This window comes from Vipera berus, assembly GCF_964194415.1.
Source record: "Vipera berus genome assembly, chromosome: 9".
Lineage (NCBI taxonomy): Eukaryota > Metazoa > Chordata > Lepidosauria > Squamata > Viperidae > Vipera > Vipera berus.
The window spans coordinates 5101581-5118185 of NC_138212.1; the positions used below are offsets into that span (position 1 = coordinate 5101581).

Below are 16605 nucleotides of genomic sequence, written 5' to 3' on the forward strand. Positions count from 1 at the left end.
GGGAATTCTGGGAGTTGAAGTCCACCTATTTTAACGTGGCTCGGATTAAGAAACACTGCAGCAGTGCATGAGACTCCGCTCTGCTTATTATATTCCATGTTAACTTTCCCGGGGATAAGACTTTTCTTCAAACCGGAATTCATTTTGTTTTAACTATATTATTTATTGAAAAGCAAGGAATAGCTCCACCCCCCCGCCACCCCCCCATTTTTTTTAAGAAGAACAGAATTCTGAAAGGCATCCCAGTTATGCTGGATCATCTATTGATAACTAGGCTTACCGTAGTCCAAGTGGTACCTTGGCCAAGAGAGGGATGCCTCTGGGGAGGTGCAGAACAGCACCTAACCGTAATCACCTCGTTGCCCGATTTGTTCTCCCGGATAATGAAGCACCGCTGATTTGGTGTGACGGAGAGGCCCAGCTTTTGACATACCCAGAGATGGAAGAGACGGCGCATTTTTTATGAGGGCTGAATATCCAACAGAGGCCTTTTATGATTGGTTTCTGTAGCAGTTGGGGGGGGGGGGTTGGAAACACTGTTCTGCGCTGTCTTTGGCCCTGCCTGGTTTATAGCCCCTTGGGGTGCCATAGACAAGGCGGGTGATAAAAGGGGGAAAAAACCCTGATGTCACTCGTTCCAAACCGCTACCGTGGCAAGATTCTGTTATTTTTTATTTTGATGAAAGGAAGTGCTGGATGGGGGGACATTTAAACTGCATAGTGCAGAGACAGCATGATATATACCCGGTCTTCCGTATATCAACTGCCCTCCCTTCTTCTGGATGCACTGGCATGCAAATAATAGCAAAACACCGCTGAAATTCAAGGCGTATTACCTTAAGACTGAACACCGAAGCTCTAACAAAAACATCCCTCTGGGTCCTGATGCAGAGCTGTGGAAGGTTCTGGGTCTAAAAAGAGGGCAACTTAAAAAGAAACCAACCCCCCCCCCTATCAAACGGATTAGATGTTGGACTAAACACCACAGGTCAAAGAGAGGGAGACTTTTTTTGCGCGGCTCCTAAAATAGTAAGTGATCGTTTATCCCTCCGTGTTTTCCAATGCTGCGTTTTCCATAAAAGGTGAAAACTGTATTTGCAGACTCTTGCAAAGCAACCTAGGGAGGTCCATGAATGAAACTGAGGAGCTGGGGTGCAGAATATACCCCCAAACAATAATAACAAAATACGACGACGTTGATACAGTGTTAATCTCCCCACACCCTCCTCATTTTGGACGGTCAGGATCCTCTCCTGCTTCCTGAATGTCAACTTTCTCTTTTCGTAATCGGCGTCTTCCTGCCTTGGATAGGAATTGTTTTGTTTTAAATAAGGCTCCTGTCTTTCTTACAATTTTTCTTCTGCTGGAGAACAAGCGCTAGTGTTAAAAGAGCCAACGTTTGTTTATTTTCAACAAAGTGCATAATGGCCCAGTGCCTTATTCTTCATTCATTGACTCTTAAGTTAAAAAGTGAAAGTATAAACATGAAAGAGGTTAATGCTTGTCAGGGTAGATATTGGCCAAATGAGCCCCAGGAAAAAAAAGAAGAAGTATTTTAGCCTAGAAAGGGTAACAGATTGGCAGGTAAAGAGCAGCTAGGAAAGGAGAGATTCATAGTAACCCCAATATCACTTACTGCCCCCCCTCAATTATTCCAAACAGCTCCCCCTAAAAAGTCAAGATAAGAATTCCCCCAAATATACACAAAAAACAACTAGTTGCTGATACTGAGGATATTGCCGCCAGTCCATAATCAATACAGGAAAAAAAGCTGGATCTTGAGAAATTTCATTTCATCCTATGGAAAGGGGGTGGGGGGGGGGAGAAAAAGGTTGTTAACACAGCTGGGAGTTGTTGCAAAGGATATTTTAACTCAGTGTTTTTCAACGTTTGGCCACTTGAAGATGCTTGGACTTCAACTCCCAGATTTCCCCACTGACTGGGGAATTCTGGGTGCTGAGGTTCACGAATCTTAAAGTTGCCGAGTTTGAAAAATCTGATTTAGAGGGACCTTAAATGTTTCATGAACAGTCTCTGGGCTGATATTCTCCGGAAATGAAGGAATTATCACACCCCCAACCCTCCAGTTCGGTGATTCTCAATCTTGGCAACTTTAAAATACGCAGACGTCAATGTCCAGAATTCCACACTGACTGGGGAATTCTGGGAGTTCAAGTCCACATATCTTAAAGTTCCCGAGGTTGAAAAACACTGCTCCAGTTAGTGCCAATTGGTATACGAAAGCCAAACAATTTCAAGAGGAAACCCTAATTGTCTCCAGCAACAGCATCTCCCTGCTCCAACTTGTACAGTGGTGCTTAAAAGTAGGTGAATCCTCCTGAATGTTTAATATTCCTGCATAAACATGGCCTAAAACGTGATCTGTTTTCTACGTGTCCTAAAACAAGATAAAGGGAACCCAATTAAACAAAAAAAACCTCTTATTCATTGATTTATTGCAGAAGACCGTCTCCTTAAGCTAGTTTTAGGATGTGTGGAGAACAGATCACATTTTAGGTCATATTTATGGTGGAATATTAAACGTTCAAAAGGGCTCACATCAACTTTTATGCACGCTGTAAGATGATGTTTTCTTTCCTCGCCCCTCTCTCTCTCTCTCTCTCTCTCTCTCTCTCTCTCTCTCTCTGTCTGTCTCAGCATTGTAAAGAAGAGCAATTTTATTTTTTAAAAGCAGTCTTTCTTTATCTTCCCATTGCTCTTTACATCGTTTACCTAATACTAAAAATCTGCTCAAGGAGATTTTGAGAGAATAGCTTCCCAAGCCTTTTTAAAAAACAAAACAATAACAACATCTAAATGGCATTTGTTATGAGAAGTCCTGTCCTCTTTTAAACTGCCTGAACTATGAAGTTGGATCGACCTCAAGCAACGCCACAGGGGAGCATTTTTTAAAACACTCAGTAGATACCGAATGATCAGATTCCTCTCCAGACACCAACAGATCAAGGGAAAAAGTCTGCCCGTTTTCCCCCAAATGACATATTTTGTGAGATTGTTTACACAAATAGTCCTTGGCTTACGATTGCACTGTACTGGAACCTATCACGGTTGCAAGTTGTGACAGTCGTAAAACAGGTCACCCATATGCGACCAGCCTGATTTTATGAACTTTTTTGTGGCGGTTGTTAAGCGACCGCTGTGGCCGCAAAGCAATTGCTGTGCTCGGTAAGTAAACCAATGGTTTGCTATGGGCTGATTTTGCAGAAAAACCAAATTCAGCAAGCTGAGTGAGTTCTGGCTGGCGAACTCTGGATCCAGGCCAACCGCCTGGTTCCTATATCATGCTAGGTCATTGTTTAATCATAGTTTGACGCTGGTGTTTTTTTTTTGCAAAACCCGTCATAAAATGCAAACACGCGGCTGAGTGACATCGCAAATAGTTGTAGATACTAGCTTGGCTTCCAAGCACCCAACAGGGCAGCTACTGGAACTTCCAACTAGTATGTAAATACCCTCACGGAGGTCCGTGGTAACTTTAAAAGGGTTGAGGACTACCGTACTCTTTTATGGAAGCTTGAGCTGAAGAACTACCAAGAAGGAAGAGATTTTTCCAGGATTTCAGAAGAAATGGCTCACGCTATACACATTTACTAACCGGTGCTTCTGCTTTACATCACTAGCGGCTGGGTGTCTCCCCCAATGGAAGGCACAGAGTCAAGGCTGCCTTTGTAGATGGGGCTGCGCTGGCCAGATTCCTCCCTAAAAAACGGAAAGGCCAATGTTAGCGGGTTCTCCCCACTGATCCATAAAGACACAAGCCGAGAAAGACATGGCCTAAGCTGGTCTGGGGAACAAGGCAAAGTATGGTTACCGGTTCTTCCTTGCTTGTTTACGCATTCTCACTTCCCAGAGGTAGGTCAGTACGTCTCTGTTAAACTCAGCAGCAGGAAGACCCAAAGAAAACCCTCCATGAAAAACAATGTTTTGGCTGCAACTAAATTCTCTGTCCCTAAAGAATCCATTTTAGGGTCTACCTTTTGGGCAAGGAAAAATCATCGCAAAATAATTCCATCTTCTGTGAGTCTATGACAGGGGTAGGCAACCTTGGCTCTTTTATGACTCATGGACTTCAACTCCCAGAATTCCTGAGTCAGCTGACTCAGGAATTCTGGGAGTTGAAGTCCATGAGTCATAAAAGAGCCAAGGTTGCCTACCCATGGTCTATGGGTTAGATTCTGTTTTTCTGTGATGACCCGCCCCCCAGGACCGCTAGTGTCCTTGGGTGGGAGGGGTCGAATTTTGGGCAAAAAATCGGTTTTCAAATCCCTGCCTGGGACCACAGCAGGCGTGGCCCTGACCACCGCAGCCCCCAAATCTCACAGGACACTCACAAAGCCATTTTCTTTAGGACTGCGGCCCGGTGACGCGGAATGAGGAAGGCGAAGACCAAGATCAGCAGCAGCAAGAGAACGGCTGGCAGAGCCACCGCCAAGGCCAGCATTGGGGTGCTGAGGGACAGCACGGAATCTGGAGAAAACAAAGGGTCAACCACAAAATGACAACCAGCCCCGGTGCCCTCCACCCGTCTGCCCCCGTCAGAAGGGCAGAGAGAGGCAGTCAGCCAGGCCATGGGATCATGCACAGGGAGGCGGTAGCTACGCTGTCGTTAGAAGAGTTGCACCAGCAAGCCTTCAAATTAGGCAGGGCTGGTTTCAGAGGGTGGCTTTCTTTTAGGTTTCTCCCGCAAAAGATGGGCCAGGTTACATGGAGAGTCTGGAGCCTAATAGGTTTATTTATTCATTTAGTATATGCCACTTCATATACGGGAACAGCACGGTGGCTCAGAAGCTGGGCTTGTCGGCTGCAAAGCCGGCAGACCCAGGTTCGAGACCCGAGCATCACGTGACGGGGTGAGCTCCTGTCCCTGCCCCAGCTCTTGCCAACCTGGCAATTCAAAAGCATGCAAATGTGAGTAGATAAATAGGTACCACTTCTGTGGGAAGGTAATAGCGCTCCCTGCTGTCATGCTGGTCACATGACCACATGAAATGTCTTCAGACAGCGCTGGCTCAATGGCCTTGAAATGGAGATAAGCAGCACCCACTACAGTCAGCAACGACTAGCAGAGTAAAATCTGCAGGGACTCTTTTACCTTTATCCTACATGGACTAGCAATATATATTGTCATTTCACTTAAATTAGTGAAACATTAATAAAATGTAAATGTTAAAAAGACCTATGTTCAAGTACCAATGTCTAGGCTATCTAACCATTGAAGTGCAGCATCGTTTATATTAAAAAAAATCAGATACTGGACCGGTACATGACCTCAGATTTCAGCTGGTCGTGGTCTACATGTGATCTACATGTGATCCTAAGAGGTCTACATGCAGTGGTGGGATTCAAATAGGTGAACAACCGGTTCTCTGTGTGGATGCCACTTCCGGAAGTCCATTCTAGGCCTGGGCAACAAAAAGTTAGCTACCTGTTCTGCCGAACTGGTGCGAACCGGCTGAATCCTACCACTGTCTATATGTGATCTACATGTGATCCTAAGAGGTGTTTATATTCTTTGTAACACTACCACTATTTTTAAAAGGTTATGCACAAATTAAGTATGTTGGCTGAGGGACTCTGATCAATTTGAAAAGGTCAATCTGAGGCAAGCCTTAATCACCCCTAAAAACAGTCCTAGTGAGGGGACATGTTTTGTGACTCTTTCAACTTTCAGTAAAAGGAACAAGTCCTGGCTGATGAAATCTAGATCCAAGCCAACAGCCTGGTTCCTATATCGTGCTAGGTCATCGCTTAATCATAATCTGAGCAAACCACAAGAAGTTGGCATCATGGCCTACTTACCAGGCCACGGTCTATGTTTTACAAACCACCATGGTTGTGTCCATACCACGAGCTAGTCTTAGCTGACCATATTTTGGCTGACTCTCTTGTGGAAACCCACCTAAGATCTCAATCCAACAGAAAGGCGTCTGCAAGTAACTCCTATTAAACAGTAGTGATTTAATTTCTAGGGAATCACGCGTGGCCCTGGCCTGTAAATATTGTTATTTGGGGCAGCAGGAAAAGAAAAATGGGCTTGGCCTTGGGTCCAGGGGTCACTGCGGTGGGAAGAAGCTCAGATGTTCCTGGTTAAAGATGATGGATCTCAACCCCTGGTGGGCTCTTTTCTTGGAAGTTTTCCCAACAAATATGGAAGATATCAAACCAGACTTCATATTAGATGTCCAAATTCAGGCTTCTCACCAAGACTAAAGCTGCGCTTGGGGTTCTCCACGAGCAAGTGGACTGATTTTCTCTTGGTCAACTGAGGCAAAGTTGGATGGTGGGCCTGGCAAGTATAGATCCCTGCTTGCTCCTGGGTAATCCTGGAGAGAGTTAAGGAATTTGAGGGCAGGATCCAGTCATCTCCCTGTTATAGGCAGGGGGGAAAAGCCATTAACAGAAAACTTTTGATTTACACAATGAAGCTATGAAACTCTTATCAGTTTTCTGACATCTGAGAAAATGATTTGGGATCGTGTCTATGGAGATTCTCAATCATCTAGGTCGGGATTAGGGAACCTTGGCTCCTTTATGACTTGTGGACTTCAACTCCCAGAATTCCTGAGTCAGCATGGCTTGTTCAGGAATTCTGGGTGTTGAAGTCCTCAAGTCATAAAAGAACCACGGTTCCCTACCCCTGGTCTAGGTCATGGTTGTCCCAAAGGTGCTGTTCAAAAGGCAACTGGACTTTCCTGGGTTTTTTTTTCCTGGAACACTGTTCGCTTCTCATTCCAGAAGCTTCTTCAGTTCTGGTTGAATGGTGGGGAGAGTGCTAACAACGATTCTTCAGAGTGCAAAGATCACAAATCCTTCCATTCTCCACCATTTAGCCAGAACTGAAGAAGCTTCTGGAATGAGAAGTGAAAGGTTTTGATGAAACAGGCCCCAGTTGACTTTTGAATAGCACTGTTGACCACAGGAACACCTGGAGCAGAAGAACTAGGTTTAAAAAACTTCTCTCTCGCAACCTTTGGCTATTCTCCGAAGCCCCTGAAGGCAGGATAAGAAGCAACGGATGGAAACTAATCAAGGAGAGAAGCAACCTGGAACTAAGGAGGAACTTCCTGCCAGTTAGAACCATTAATCAGTGGAACGGCTTGCCTCCAGAAGCTGTGGGCGCTCCAACACTGGAGGTTTTTAAGAAGAGATGGGATAATTGTTGGTCCAAAATGATATACGGTATGCTGCCTGAGCAGAGGGTCAGACTAGAAGACCTCCGAGGTCCCTCCCGTTCTCCTGTTCTGTTCTGTGCTGAAGTCTTGTTCCTAGTCCCTTACCTCTCGAATCCACTCGTATTGGGGTGCCTGAGAGGCATCAGCTGAACACTGAAGTTGCAGGTTGTCACCTTCAAGGACCGTCACAGAGTCTCCTACGGTACCACACCAGGAGTTGGAATGGCTGACAAAGACGTTGTGCAGATCTGAGGAAGGGTAGAAGACACGGAAAGTCAGCCTTCCTCCCTTCCCAGCATCCCCGCCCCTTCTTAATTCGAAACGCCAGCCTGGTGGGGTTCAGCATCTCAGTTGCTGGGGCTCAGAAAGAGTTTTTCCATCTATTCCCCCCCTGCCTGCATATATCATCCTGTAAAGACCCAGCACGGCTCCACGTCAGTTGCTTCTGCTTCTAATTCTGTCCTGTTAATGGAGCCGTGCTGGCTGAGATCAACTGTGCCAACGAGAATAATTTTTTCCCCCCACCACTCATAAATGTGCTTTGTATTTCAAATCCCTCTCTTTCCATTCTCAGTCTTCTTCTTCTTCAGCTAAACACTCTACTGCAGATCCCAGGGATATGCAGACGGTGAACTGAACTGCGGAGCATAGTCTAAGGAGGAATGGGTAACACAATCTCCTAGTCCTCATCTCCCGTTTATCTACTGCCCTCTGGTGGCTAGAGGGGGATGCCAACACCCCCCCACACACACATACACTCCATCTGCAAGTCCAGTTTGTCCGAGATGGTGGTGTTGTCAGTGTCATTCAGGCCGGCACAGCGGTAAGGTCCAGCATGCCAAGATTGGATGTCATTAATGGTCAGCAGGAGGCGCCCTTTGTCGTGATGCACAGCGACATCATAAAACCAGCAACGCAAGTCGTGAGTTTGATCCAAAGAAATCCAAGAACGGAGCCACTGGAGAAGGGAGAAAGAACAATGTTGTTCATGAGCCTTAATTAGCAGAAGCTCACTGTTCATGGCTGGGGAACTCTGGGAGTTGAAGTCCACAAGTTTTAAAGTTGCCAAGATTGGACACCCCTAATGTAAAGCTAAATCTTATTGATATTGCATTATGATTATTACTCTGTCACTTTATATGTACATTGAGAGCTTCTGCGCTGAGACAAATTCATTCTATTCTATTCCATTCCATTCCATTCCACTCCACTCCATTCCATTCCATTCCATTCCATTCCATTCCATTCCATTCTTCTATCCTATCCTATCCTATCCTATCCTATCCTATCCTATCCTATCCTATCCTATCCTATCCTATTCCATTCCATTCCATTCCATTCCATTCCACTCCTCTATTCTATTCTACTCCACTCCACTCCACTCCACTCCACTCCACTCCACTCTCCTCTATTCTATTCCATTCCATTCCATTCCATTCCATTCCATTCCATTCCATTCTTAATTCTAAACAGAGGCTTGCTTCTTAGATGGCAAAAGCAAATTCCTCCATAACCTACCTTGCTATATTTTTGGAAGGTGAAGTCCGACACATTGTCCCCGTCACTCATCAGGCATTCCAGAGTCACATTGTTGCCCTCAAGGATGGGGCCCTCCTGGTCTCTCAGATGGATGGTGGGGAACCCTGCATTATAAAGTTGGAAGGAGAGGACTAGGTTCTCCCAGAGCCTTTTCATTTTTTTTTGTCCCTGTTTCATTTTTAACTAGGAGCAGTGCTTTTTTTGTAAAAAAAAAAAAGAAAAAGAAAAAGGTGCCGGAACTCACACATGTCATTCAACCCACCTTGCCTACCCTACAAGGTTCCATCCAAAAAAGGTGCTGGAACTCCGTTCTGAGCATTCTATGACAAAAAAAGCCCCGACTAGGAGAGTTCCCCCATCCCACTATTTCCCTCCCACCTGCAGATTAAAATTCCTAATCATGTGGTTTTCTTCCCTTTCTCCAACTTGGAGTCCTGCTCCTTACTTCCCACCTACCAGCTCAACCCAGAAGCAGAATAACAAGAGTTGGGAGGGACCTTGGAGGCTTTCTAGTCCAACCCCGTATTGTTGCAGACAAATGGTTGTCCCATCTCTTCTTTAAAACCTCCAGTAATGGAGCACCCACAACTCCTGAAGGCAAGCCGTTCCACTGACTAATTGTTCTCCCTGTCAGGAAATTTGTCAAGAACTGTCAGATGCATGGAAAAGAGTTGTAGAGAAGGTACATGGCTAGTGGGGGTGGGGGTGGGGATGTCCTTGGTGCTCTCTGAACTTGGTGATTTTTCTTGCAGACTTTTCATTGCACTGAAGTTACCTAGTTATAATAATAATAATAATAATAATAATAATAATAATAATAATAATAATAATAATAATAATAATAATAATAATAATAATAAGTTGGAAGGGACCTTGGAGGTCATCTAGTCCAACCCCCTGCTCAGGCAGGAAACCCCATACCATTTCAGACAAATGGCTGGCCAGTCTCTTCTTAAAAACTTCCAGTGTTGGAGCATTCACCACTTCTGGAGGCAGGTTGTTCCACTGGTTAGTTGTTCTAACTGTCAGGAAGGTTCTCCTTAGTTCTAGATTGCTTCTCTCCTTAACTAGTTTCCATCCGTTGCTTCTTGTCCTGCTTTGGGGAATAGCTTGACTCCCTCTTCTTTGTGGCAGCCCCTGAGAGATTGGAACATTGCTATCATGTCACCCCTCACCCTTCTCTTCGTTAAACTACACATACCCAATTCCAGCAACTGTTCCCTATATGTTTTAGCCTCCAGTCCCCCAATCATCTTTGTTTCTCTTCTCTCTAGCCTTTCTAGAGTCTCAACATCTTTTTTACATCGTGGTGACCAAAACTGGATGCAGTATTCCAGGTTTGGCCTTACCAAGGCGTTGTAAAGTGGTATTAGTACTTCACGTGATAGTTGGGTAATGAAACGTCTGCAAGGAAAACCGCCACGCTCAGAGAACACCAAGGACCCCTCATTTCAACCCTGAGCTACAAATATTCCCTTCTAGGGAGACCAGGCAGTCAGGAAAACAAAGCCCAAGATCATTGAACAAATCCATCCAGAGTCCTTCCTGGAAGCATGAATAATTAGGCTCAAAATATCACATTTCAGACACATGATGGGAAGACCCTGCTCGGCAGAGAAACTTCGAATGCTGGAAAGCCATTTGTCTGAAATGGTATAGGGTTTCCTGCCTTAGCAGGGGGTTGGACTAGATGACCTCCAAGGTCCCTTCCAACTTATTATTATTATTATTATTATTATTATTATTATTATTATTATTATTATTATTATTATTATTATTATTGGTAGAAGGGAAGAGGGGAGACAAGAGGGAAGAGAAGAAGAAGAAAGCCAGCAGCTAGATAGATGGATGGGCACAGAGGATGGCAATGGGGACAGAGTTGGACAGACCTGAAAGACCAGCTTGGAGGCGATTATCATGGAGAAAAATCCACCTACAGGTTGTCCTCGACTTACAATGCTTCGTTGAGTGGCCACCGAAGTTACAACAGCCCTGACAAAAGTGACTTACGACAGGTCCTTGCACTTACAACGGTTGCAGCATCCCCAGGGTCCCTTGATCAAAATTTGGGCGCTTAGCAACTGGCAGGTATTTACGACAATTGCAGCGTTGTGGAGGGTCATGAGGTCACCCTGGGCAACTTTCCCAGCCAGCTTCAGACAAGCAAAGTCAACGGGGTCAGCTAGATTCGCTTCATGACAGTATGACCCACTTAAGAACTAGAGAGATTTGCCTGACAACTGGGGCAAAAACATCATAAAATAGGCTACGAATCACTTAACAACTGACTTGCTAAGGCAATTCTGGTGCCAACCGCCGTTATAAACTGAGGACTGCCTGTGTGTGTTGGCTAAGAGTTTAACACGGACTTGATGGCACATCATCAATCAATCCATCCATCAATGCACCTCTTGCTACTACCCAATAGATTAGCAAGAAGATTGTGAAACAAAAACTTCAAACATCCCCTTGGTCCCAAATTCTCTCTTTTTTATTATTATTACTCAGCAGCGTAAATTAACAGAACTTATCCTATTATACCCTTTGCAACAGCCCTATAGAGAAGCATCTGTGTCTCCAAATTTAAAAACTGAGATTTGAGGTCAGGAGAAACTGGCTACTCTAAAACCGCTTTCTTCTTGGTCTGGCTTGTCTCTGACAATAAGACAATTAGGCAATTGTATGTTGAGTGTTGCACCATGATGGCTCAGAATGATTGGTCTCGGAGTGACAAATCAGAGAAACCCTGATTTGGGTTATCTTCCCATTTTAGAAGCTGACTCTGGGCCAATTACACTCTCTTAGCCCAGCCAACATCCCAGGTTATTGGGGGGGGGGGAAATGAAGGAACACTCAAATTCTACAAAATTGCAGCCCTGAGCTTGCCAATTTTGACCCCTGCTGCAAATTCTACTGCCTTCAGGTGCTAACCAAAGACAGGCTATCAATCTAACCAACCACCAAGCTAATATAATTCAAGGATACATGCTTTTAATCTTGCCTTGACATTCAGCGCAACCAAGGAAAAGTTGCAGACAAAACTGAAATTCGGGATGCTTTGCTGGAGATAATTCAGAACTGTTTACTTCTTAGTAATAGCCTCGGTCTCTCTCTCCCCCCCCTATTTATCCTGCTAAATGTTTTCTTCACAAAGATCTTACAAATCTGCACCTTTAATCCAAATGAACTTCAAGATCAAGCAAAAGACCTTTTTTTTAAAAAAAGTTTTGGGTATCACCCGTGGGGTTTTCTCGTCAGAGATACTGAACTGTGTTGCCTTTTTCTACTCCAGTAGACCATGTTTTGTCACAAGTGACCTGTCCATCCAGGGTGGCCCTGCATGGCTTAGCTCATTGCTTCTTTGAGCTGCACAAGCATCTTTGCCACCACAAGGCAATGACCCATGAAGGAGAAAAACGCCCCTTTAAGAAACATTTATCTTTTATGGTTTTATTGCTTTTAGTGCTGTAAGCTGCCCGGAATTGCTCCGAAGCTTCAAGATCATGTGAAGTGTTAATATCACTTTATAATGCCTTGGTAAGGCCACACTTGGAATATTCTAGTTGCCACGATATGAAAAAGATGTTGAGACTCTAGAAAGAGGGCCCAGAGAAGAGCAGCAAAGATGATCAGGAGACTGGAGGCTAAAACTGGAATTGGGCATGTCTAGTTTAACGAAGAGAAGGACTAGGGGTGACATGATAGCAGTGTTCCAATATCTCAGGGGCTGCCCCAAAGAAGAGGGAGTCAAGCTATTCTCCAAAGCACCCAAAGGCAGGACAAGAAGCAATGGATGGAAACTAATCAAGGAGAGAAGCAACCTGGAACCAAGGAGAAATTTCCTGAAAATTAGAACAATCCAGTGCTCCATCACTGGAGGATTCTAAGAAGAGATTGGACAACCATTTGTCTGAAATGCTATAGGGTTTTCTGCTTGAGCAGGGGGTTGGACTAGAAGACCTCCAAGGTCCCTTCCAACTTTGTTATTCTGTAGCAAGATGAGCAGCAAGCAAAATAGATAGATGACAGATAGATCTGTTAGAACAATTCATCAGTTAGAACAATTAATCGGTGGAACAACCTGCCTCCAGAAGCTGTGAGTGCTCCTACACTGGAAGCTTTTAAGAAGAGACTGGACAGCCATTTGTTTGAAATGATATAGGGTTCCCTGCCTGAGCAGGGGGTTGGACTAGAAGACCTCCAAGGTCCCATCTAAATCTATTATTATTACTTTTTAATCCCATTTATATCCCGCCCTTCTCCAAAGACTCAGGGCGGCTTACAATCTAAGAAGCACAAATCAATGTGCTTAGCAATAGATATTATTAGATAGATAGATAGATAGATAGATAGATAGATAGATAGATAGATAGACAGACAGACAGACAGACAGACAGACAGACAGTTATAGAAAGATAGATTGATACAGATAAATAGATGTAGATAGGTAGATAGATAGATAGATATAGATAGATAGGTAGACAGAGATAGACAGACATATAGATATAGAAAGATAGATTGATAGACAGACAAATAGATGTAGATAGCTAGAGAGATAGATAGATATATAGACAGATAGATAGAGATAGATAGAGACAGAGACAGACAGACAGATGGACAGATAGACATAGATATAGAAATATAGAATGATAGACAGACAGATAAATGTAGATAGATAGATAGCTGTTTTCACAAACATGTCCCCGTCAGCTCTGCTCCGGAGCCGTTTGAAGCATGGAGGGGAAAAAAAAATCCCCCAGCTCCCCTCCCCCCCATCTCCAAGTCAAGAAAAGTTCCTCCTTTCAGAAATGTCAACATTCAACTAAACATTAACTAAACGTTAAAAAAAGAAAAAAGAGGAAATCCTTGAGGCCAGGATTACACATGTCCCACCATATACATGTTTTCTCCTGAGCTGCCTCACCTCTTCCAGCGACTAAAGGCGGAGCTTCCTCTGCACAAAACCGTTCTGTCCTACCACCAAATGGAGGTAGTTTGGTGAGCAGTTTTTTTGTGCGCTCCCACAGAGAAGGCCTCCTCAGGGTGCCTCCGATCAGAGAATGTCAATTGGTGGTCCCCAGGGGGAGGGCATTCTCTGTGGGCGCGCCAGACCTGTGGAACCGCTTGCCGGTTGAGCGCCGGATGGCCCCCGACCTTCGCTCCTTCCGGCGCGATCTAAAAACCTATTTATTCGAGCAATCTGACCTGGTTTGATGGGTTAGGGTTGGGGTTTTAATATGTCTTTTAATTACTGTTTTAAATCTGGGCATCATATTTAATTGTTTTTTAACTTTTGTATTTCGTTTTTATATTTATTGCCCTGTACACCGCCCTGAGTCCTTCGGGAGAAGGGCGGTATAAAAATATAATAAATATAAATATAATATAAACCCAGCAGAAAAAAATGTTTTGCCCTGCAGTCGCATCCCATTTTGCCTACCCTCGTTTTAACCTTGTCGGTTATTTGTCATTTATGCAGTATTCTCTGCCTTTCTGCAACTTGGACCAGTTTACGCAATCTTTGCTTGTCTGTATGTAGAAAGGTCAGAATTGTGCAAGCCGTGGTAGGCCCTGGGACGCTTTACAAAAGTGAAAGTTGGGACTGGAAGAAGCAGGATAGGGAATAGTATTGACCCTTTGAACTCTGGTGTTGGAGGAGGACCTCTGAGAAAGCCGTGGGTGGTCAAGAAAACCAGCAGATCATTGAGTAAATCAACTCGAGTTCTCACTCAAGGCTAGAAAAAAAAACTTGAAAAATTAGGGGGGGGAAAATTGTTTTTCTCCCCCTTTTTTCCCAGACAGCTTTGGGGGAAAAAGGAAAACAGAACAAAAAAAAACATTTTATTTTCCAAACTTTTCCAATTTTTTCCCCAGACCTTCCCATCTCTACTCAGGGCAAAATGACCAGGCTCAAATTACTCTACAGGTAGTCCTCAATTTACAACAGTCCACTTAGTGGCTGTTCAAAATTACAACAGCAGTGAAAAAAAGTGACTTATGACCATTTGTCACACTTACGACCCCTGCAGCATCCCCATGGTCACAGAATTGACAATCGGATGTTCGACGACTGACTCACATTTATGACGGTCGCAGTGTCCCGGGGTCACACGATCCCCTTTTGCAAACTTCTGCCAAGCCAAATCAGCGGGGAAAGCCAGATTGACTTAACCACCGTGTTACTAATTTAATAATTGCAGTGCCTTGCTTAACAAATACAGCAAGAAAAGTCATCAAACAGGGGCTAAACTCACTTAACAAATTCCTCACTTAGCAACATAAAAGTTTGGGCCCAGTGGTTATCGTAAGTCGAGGACTGCCTGCATTATGGATACAGGGTGTGAAGATCCAGCTTTTGGGAAAAGGGCCTAATGCTGGAAAAATGAGAAAGAGACACGGATGACCAGCAACAAGGGCGTGGGGGTGGAGAACAGCCCTGGCTATATAAGTGTATTGTTGGAATACCTGAAACATCAGGTAAGGGTTGAGATTGTCATGGAGATCTAAGTGGTCCCTAGGAGTCAAAAACAACTTGATGGCACACAATGACTCAAAGCCTTAGAAGTAGGCTGAGCTGAGCGATTAAGACTGGCTTAAAGTCATCCAAAGAATCCGAGAAAGGACTTCCCACCTATTTGGTTCCCGCACCTGGACTGCACTAGCATTTAGATAATGTTTCATAAATAAAAGTGGCTTACTCGGTTTCGCTGCGCGTGTGAACCCAGTCGTTTCTGATATTGTGGTTTATGGCTTAGCGAAAGACGAACTCATGCCAAGATAGTAAGAACCCAAGATGATAAGAAACTCAAATCTTGGTCTGAGGCATTAAGCTGGCCTTATCTAAGCTTGGCGGAGATGCTGGCCTTGCTAATCCAACGGACGTAGTTAATAGGAAACCCGCAGCGTCCAGATGTTTCCCCCCCCCCGAATAATTCCTGACCTGTGACTTGCAGAGAGCTTGAGGTCCGAAAACTCTCCAAAAGGAACCTGAAGTTGCTTATCCTCTCCTAGGTGACTTTTTCAGGAATTGTGCAAGAGTCTGGCTAGCTTGGCCCGATATTCTTATCCACACCATTTGTCGATCCAGGGCTTCACTCCTTAACGCAGCTTCTGACCGTCGGGCTTCACTCCTTAACGCAGCTTCTGACCGTCCCCGTCGGCTGGGTTCACACAACCCGCTGACCCCACCCAGCCTGCCTGCCTTTCTGCTTTTTTTCTCGGGGGAGGGGAGAAAGGGTGTCCCGCGATCTGACTCACCTGCTTGACAAAAGCGGAGGGTCGCGCTTAAGGCCACGGCTAGGAGCCAGCCCCGAAGATCCAACTGCGCCATGGCGCTCCGACGGCTGGCTTTCCTCCTCGGCTTGGGCGCTCGGGCTGAAACGAGCAGAAAACGCAGACGGTCGCCTGCAGGGCTCGGGGTGGGTGGGGGGTGGGTGGGGGTCGTCTGGCCGCTGCTGCTGCTGCAAAGGCTGGCCTGGGCGAGGGCCAAGCAAGTCGGGCGAGCAAGGCCGTCGGAGTCCTCCTGCCTGCAAAAGCTCTCGGCGCTCTTCGCTCGGGAGCAGAGGCGTCTGTCTGGCCCGCGGGGCTGGAGAGGCGGAGAAGTTAATCGCCAAACCAGCGAAACCGGTTCAAGAACTCGGCTCGGCCAGTGCGCAGAGAGAGAATCGTCGGGGGCGGGGGGCGGAGGCTGTTGCGTTGTGGGTTTTGTGTGTGTGTGTGTGTGTGTTTGTGGTTTGTTCGTTGTTTTTTTTTTTCTTTCCTCTTCCTGCCCGGCGAGCTGCGCCTCTACTGCTGTTGCTGCTTGCCTGCCTGCGTGCCAGATCTCTCGCTTGGCTGGCTGGCTGGCTGGCAACCGCGGCTGTCGGGAGCCTCG

At 45.3% G+C, this 16605-nt stretch overlaps 1 protein-coding gene across 1 annotated transcript; it reads right to left on the reverse strand.

Moving 5' to 3' along the window:
* Window positions 1-216: 216 nt before the first annotated feature.
* Window positions 217-16367, reverse strand: LOC308672192 (cell surface glycoprotein MUC18-like). The gene is made up of 8 exons (XM_081334890.1): window positions 15990-16367; window positions 8712-8836; window positions 7950-8151; window positions 7299-7441; window positions 6223-6388; window positions 4353-4488; window positions 3617-3720; window positions 217-1798 (listed from the first exon to the last, which is right to left on the reverse strand). The coding sequence occupies exons 1-7, from the start codon at window positions 16060-16062 to the stop codon at window positions 3630-3632; spliced, it is 936 nt and encodes a 311-aa protein (XP_081191016.1). The 5' UTR covers window positions 16063-16367; the 3' UTR covers window positions 217-1798; window positions 3617-3629.
* Window positions 16368-16605: the final 238 nt, after the last annotated feature.

Coding starts and splice junctions, on each gene's coding strand:
- LOC308672192 (XM_081334890.1), bottom strand. CDS start 16,062: ATGGCGCAGTTGGATCTTCGGGGCTGGCTCCTAGCCGTGGCCTTAAGC. Junction 8,152..8,711: donor CCTTCCAAAAATATAGCAAG/GTAGGTTATGGA, acceptor TCCCTTCTCCAG/TGGCTCCGTTCTTGGATTTC. Junction 3,721..4,352: donor GTCCTAAAGAAAATGGCTTT/GTGAGTGTCCTG, acceptor TCCGTTTTTTAG/GGAGGAATCTGGCCAGCGCA.